At 35.9% G+C, this 6,695-nt stretch overlaps 1 protein-coding gene across 1 annotated transcript; it reads right to left on the reverse strand.

Moving 5' to 3' along the window:
* Window positions 1-279: 279 nt before the first annotated feature.
* Window positions 280-5,485, reverse strand: LOC107104075 (aquaporin-3-like). Its single transcript, XM_015403992.1, has 6 exons — window positions 5,305-5,485; window positions 2,184-2,310; window positions 1,869-2,006; window positions 1,620-1,732; window positions 1,289-1,506; window positions 280-825 (listed from the first exon to the last, which is right to left on the reverse strand). The coding sequence occupies exons 1-6, from the start codon at window positions 5,410-5,412 to the stop codon at window positions 618-620; spliced, it is 912 nt and encodes a 303-aa protein (XP_015259478.1). The 5' UTR covers window positions 5,413-5,485; the 3' UTR covers window positions 280-617.
* Window positions 5,486-6,695: the final 1,210 nt, after the last annotated feature.

Genomic DNA, 6,695 nt, shown 5'->3' on the forward strand with positions numbered 1-6,695 from the left:
GGCTGCATTTTTCTGAACAACAGCTTAAAATAGATGCTTTAGAGGCGAAGTGGTGTGCCTCAGAATGTAGCAGGGAAACCGCTGTCTGTCTGCGCAGATCAACACAGCTAACACATTTATGACACTTTACTGTTTGTGTTTTTCTGTCATTTTTGGACAATTTTCACCCCAAAACACACTTTGATAACATTTTGCTAAAAGTATTTCTCAATTGACCATATATCAGGACCTGAACAAAAACAAACAAACAAAATCTATAGAAAGATACATCTGTTTTTAAAAAAAACTTTACAATGAATGTTACATGAAACTATAAAAAATATAGGAGATAAGAGTAAAATACTGTTAAAAAGGAAGTACAACAGACACGTCAGTTCTGGACCAAAATCACTTCCTTGAGAAATAGTGTCTCTATTTATTCTGTACATAGAAATAAATCTACAATATAATACAGCTACACAATATTGTGAAGAAAAGTCATCTTGAAGACGGTTTTCCAATATATAACTGGCAGGAATTATAAAACGGTGTTATAACAGTACCATATTTACATGGGTAGATTTCAGCGACTTTAAATCTTTCTAACACTCTTTAGACATGCCTTTGTTGGCCTATTTTTAGCAGTTAGCCTCTTTGCCGTTGGAATTAGATTTGGAGTTGGTTGTGACGGTGAGTTGTAGATTCTCCTCCTGTTCTTTCGCCTCCTGCCTATCCCGAAATTCTCCCTCGATGTGGAAACCAACCATTACCTGGTAAATCATGGTGCCAATAATGGCTCCAAGGAATGGCGCACAAAGCGGCACCAGAAACCATCCATTTCTAAACCTGTGGGAAACAAGATACATTAACATCACTAGGGGCATTTAGTTAAAGACATATAAAGGAAATATTTTAACCATTCTCCATGTAAATATGGAAGTGCATAACCCTTTTCCTACATTCCATTGTTGTTTAGACAAAAGAGTAATTTAACTTTATTTACTTTTTTCATTTTGTCATTTCTGATGTACATGCACTCCTCTTTAAAACAGGGAGTATTCTATGTCAATGGTGGTTTTTAATTCTGATTCCACAGGACATAACAATGTGGCCATTTTTAAAATAAAGAAAACACCTTGTTAGGCAATAAATCTCATCATAGCTAAAGGCAAAACTTGTGAATAGTGTATAATTTAAGGAGAAATGCAGGGCATTAAGGTAAAGGTAGCTAATATATACAGGGCATGACACTCCACATGTATAACCTAAAAATGCTGGCAAAAAATGAGCTCAAACTTGGTGCACTTACGTGAAAACATCACTTCCCCAGCCAGCCATGGCAGTAAAAAGACGTGGTCCAAAGTCTCTTGCAGGATTGACAGCGTAACCAGAGTTAAAGCCCATGGCCAATCCAATGACCAGAACCACAAATCCCACTGTGAAGGCCTCCAAACCTTGTGGGATTGGGTTGTTGTATGGGTCCACAATTGCCAGAATGCAGACTATGAGGGCTGCTGTGCCAATAATCTGTATCAAAAAAAGATGTGGGCTCAAAACACGGGTTTCATGTTTCAGATATCAAGTTTTCTGTTATGTTTCTTTTTTTTGTGATATTCGCGTTTTTGTTTTTTTTCTATTACCTGATCAAAGAAACCATTCACAAGAGTGAGATGTTTCCCTGGGTAAGTAGCAAAGATTCCAGCGGTGGCATTTTCCCCATCAACAGTGAAACATCCGGTGTCCCACAAGGCATCTAAAACAGAAGAATAACGCTAAACTTTTGCTTTGGATTTTAGATGATGTACTGTGCAGTCTGACACATAAAACTCTTAAATAATAAATGAAAATAAATGGATAATAGTGGATCATCCCTCGGGGTCTCTGCTTACCATAATACATGCCAAAAATCACAGCGGCAGCAAAAAAGGCTCCAATTGTCTGAAAGAGGAAGAACATGGGGAACTTTCTCCACTTATCTCTTCCAAGCAAGCAAAGTGAAAAAGTCACTGCAGGGTTCAAATGGCCACCTGTAGGGGAAATAGAACAACATGTGAATATCATGTGAACCACAATACCAACATTAGATAACACTAGAAAATAATGACTTTATTTTTCCATAAACAAAGATCCATCCTCAAAAACAAGCTTTGAAAATTAGCAATAAATCATTAATGTCACACAGAAGCCCATTTGAATCTGCTTACCTGATACTTGGCCACAGACAAGGATCCCTAGAGTGGCAGCAAAGCCAAAGGCAAAGTTGACAGTAAGGAACTGTCCATGGGTACCTTTGCTGAGTGAAAATTGGGCCACAGAACCACAGCCAAACATCTAAAAGAAAGAAAAGCAAGTTAACATTTCTTCAAAATAACTTAATGTACTAAAAATATAATTTACTGTTGCTGCAATAAAATGTCAGATCTTGTTGTACATGTTTGCTTGTGGCAATAATCTTTTCAAAATTTATTTTAGAAAAAATCATAATTGTGCTGACCTATTAATTTGGGATTTTAACTTATTTTTACATTTCCTAACACATAGCAGTCTTGTCATTTCATTGGCACAATAAAGAAACAACACTTTTGTCATTGATCAAGGTCTGAGAAATGAAAATATTCCTCTATGATTATTATCAGAGAACCAAGTCAAACAAAGGCTATTGGATGTGGAAATAAATGAGCTCTATTGTACATATGAAGGTACACAGGACAACGGGGCTCTGTATGTGAGAACAGGTCGCTAAGCTGTCCTAAATTTGATCAGGAACTGCATTCAGAAAGCTTTCAACAAAGAGGCTTTATTATGAACTGTATTCAACGAAATGAGAAAAATTGTACCTGCCTAATAAAAATAAAATATAAAAATGTGGAACTTTAAAACTCAAAAAATGTCAATTTCACTGTGGGCCAGAAAAAAAGTATTTATCACAATCAGCAGCTGCTGGAGTCAACGGTTTTTATGTGGTAAATATAGAGAATAATTTACAGTTTTGTTGTTCTATGCCACAACGTTGATCCATCTTTAGGCTTTGACTTTCAGAAGCCTATGATGAGCCTGCTATTCAGCATAACCACACCTCTCAGAAGTTGAGGTTATGATTTGGGGGTAACCACATTGAGAGGGACTGGCGCCTACACTTACAAAATCACACGACTCTTTGGTCCTAACCATAAGACTACTGCATTTAAGTTATGATGAATTATGTTTTAAAAAATAACTTCAAGATGGGACCACTAAGGCTGCAAACGATTATGTTTACAGGTTGGTTCAAAGAATGTGCTTAAATATTTGTAGCAGAATGGTGTAAAAAAAAACAAAAACAAAAAAAACGCTAGCAGGAAACTCAGTTAAATTTAGTTCAAATTTGTGTTGTGAGGGGATAGACTCAAAAACATTTCCTTTATATTGTTTACAACAAAAACAAAATATTGAAACTCTCAATAAAATGAAACGGAAGAATCGTATATCTATCTATTTCAATTTAGCTTTATACATTTCATGGAAAAAATGGCATCAGATGATGCCATAACTCATGAACAGGAAACTAAAGTTGGAAAATGTGCCAGCAGAAAGAGGTATGTAGCTGCAGCACAGCAGTGCCGAGTCTTTAATGTCAGGGGGATTAGATTACAGATGATGAACCCTCAACTTTAAAGTCTCTGCTTCCTTAGTCAGCTTCACAGTCTGCTTTACAGGTTTTTCTCTACTGTTCATTTGAATTACACTGAACCAGCTGATTCATATGGTTATGCTTTCATACTACTCTGCTACTGCAGGGCTTTGAACACAGTATGAGAGCTTGTAAAAAAAAAAAAAAAGAGAGATATTGTCTGCAGCTAGTCTGAGGCGCAGATTTGGGGATCGTCTGAGGGGAAATGAACCTGCTGGCCACAATCTTCAAAGGAAAATTTCCACTTTTAAGGACTTGATTAACCTGCTGCATTTTAATTAAATCAAACTTGTTTGATTTTCTTATTGGGAAAATCAATAGTGTCGATTTGAGTAAATGTTAATATCTTAAATGTATAACATTATACTATCATTTTTTAGATTTTTTTTTTGTCATGAACAGAACTAAGTCAACCTGTTTGGTGATGCAATAATGAAATTACATCATAATAATGTAGGTATGCAGTTACACACGCCCAAAAATGTCCTGTATCACAGTTAGTTACTAAGTATTTATTTATATTTGCCAACAAACTTTAGCTTGCTTCAGGAACAAAATAGTGAAAAAAATATTTAATAAATTGAAATAATACATTTTCATTTGTGAAATATACGGTAAGAATTTATGTTGGGAATAGGTATAAGACAACATTTCACCACAGTAAAACCCAATCAAAGGTGACAATGATACCTTTTGTTTCAGGTATGCAGAGGACATGTGTGACCTGAAGAATAACTTTGCCACACCTATTTACATCACAACAGAGACAACTGCTACCTTTTTACGTCAAAGATATTTCAATTTGAAAAGCTATCTAGCAGAAGCATTGTTAAACATCATCCAGGTTATAATGGACCAAAGTAATGCGAAGACAATATTTAACTTTAAGGTTCCCAACTTATTAGGACGTCTCAGTGTAATTTTATTTATAGAAGCAGAGGAATTGAATATTTTAAAGCGAAAAATGTAATTGAGGTATAACAGGACAAAATTAGTTATAAAAAGCAGAGCAAAAATTATTTTCCTATTTAGATAAAATAAAAAATGAAACACTTTGGCATTAATGTTCTAATGCAAACACACACGTGATTGACTACAGTATCGGCTACAGTAAATAAGGTTTTATTGATATGGCATGCAGCCCTGAATAAGATTTTACTTTGGCGTTTAATCTCACTACACCCAACCTGTGCAAATAGCATTCATTAATCTCCCTTCAAGTCTTATTTTGCCATCATCTATTACTTCTAAAGAGGTTAGATAAGAGGGCTGCCATATTTATGAATAGTTTGAATGGGAAGAATATTTAAAAAAAAACTGTCTCACAGGTACAGAGGTTAAGTTTGATCAGAATTTATAATTATAATGTAATGCTATTTTGCTGTTTATTTATTTAGTCACCCATATCAACATATATATCTATGTTGTGTTTGGCAAAGAAAACACAAAGCATGTAGAAACTATTTCTTATTAAGATTTTCACTGAGTCCCATTAGAAGTACATTAGGACCCTTTTATCTATATGTTCTGTTTTCTTTTTTGGTGTCTTCTACACCACAGTTCATACCATGGTTCACCACGGTCTCATAATTATGAAATTATCCCACAAAGTAAACATCTTCAGCAGCACTTGGAGCACATGTACACTAACTTACCACAAGGATGAGAGTGCCAAGGCACTCTGCCAGGGCCTGGCGGAGCAGCTTGTTTCGGATCTGAAAGAAGCGGGCCAATTTGTCCAAATAAATCTTCTGTCGACTCATGATTTTGCAGGCTGGTGAGACTGTGAGAAGATGCAAACGCCACAGATGCACGGGGCCTTCTAAATGGCTCTGAATGTGTAGGGCCAGTGCTTCTCATTAAATAGTAGAGATGGGCTTGGATTTGGAGAATGGGACCTGCCCACTTCAGGAGCACCTCCCGTCATGTGTGACTCACAGACTGGTTTCTCTCCCCAGGCCTGTCCACCCCTCCCTAAAGCAAATTAACATGCAACAAACAAGCACTTTTTTTTCTTTGTATTCTTCCACTCTTTTCTCAGTATAAAAAAGGGAAATATATATATGTATGTATGTTGTCTTCTTGTGAAAATAATACAAATATCAAAGTTCCCATTTCTAGACCAAGCTTTGAGAAAGCAGGAAACTGCTATGCTTTGTTGCAGATCTAAACCTCTTCTCTAAATTAATGCAAAGTACAAAACCTGCGCTGATACCCAGCTGAACACAGCCTTCCAAAACTGCTGAGTTTCTATTTTCCCTGTAGTTTCATTCATTTATGGTGGGAAGAAAAGTGTGATGTGATTAATGCAAATGAAATGAACATTTCTAAAATACCGACACTAGCTAGTATCATGATTCTGTAATATCATGTTAGGCTTAAGACTTACATTAAAAATAATTCCTACTTGTAACACTGACAAAACAAGAGATATCCTAATCCAATCATTGATATCAGGAGAGGATCCAAATTCTTTACTAACTGTAATTTCCAGTATTGTCAACCTGCTGGCTGTATGCAGGTCAGCCCCAGCAAGATGTGCAAAGTATTTAACCCAGGTAGCAGTGGAAAAGCTATATCATACTCTGTGCATATTATTTTGATCAAATCCCGTGTTTCTGGTTTTAACAAAAGCCTATTTCCTCAATTTCAATGATTCGGAAAAGGGCGAAAGTGGTTCTCAACTAGCCCCACTCTGTGTGTTATGTAACAAGCACTGCAGAGGTGTGCTCAGGTATACTCACATAATGAGTCATTAAACTGCATGATTTTAAACTCCAAGCACTTTTTTCTAATCATAAAAATTGTGAGTTTTGCTTGCATAAGATGGACTAGAAACACACTAAAAGGTATTGAAAGTTGTTAACCAGACAATAAAAGTAATATTTTATATATATATGCTACATTTGCCCAGCTGCAGAGAGGATATTAGCAGCAATGATATGAGAGTTCTGTGGAAGAATATTGGAGGGTTCTGTGGGCCGTTATTTCCATATCAAATAAATTGATGTTAAGTGCATACAAACAATTTTCTGCAGAATCTCTG

This window comes from Cyprinodon variegatus, unplaced genomic scaffold (genome assembly GCF_000732505.1).
Source record: "Cyprinodon variegatus isolate N-32 unplaced genomic scaffold, C_variegatus-1.0 Scaffold1606, whole genome shotgun sequence".
Lineage (NCBI taxonomy): Eukaryota > Metazoa > Chordata > Actinopteri > Cyprinodontiformes > Cyprinodontidae > Cyprinodon > Cyprinodon variegatus.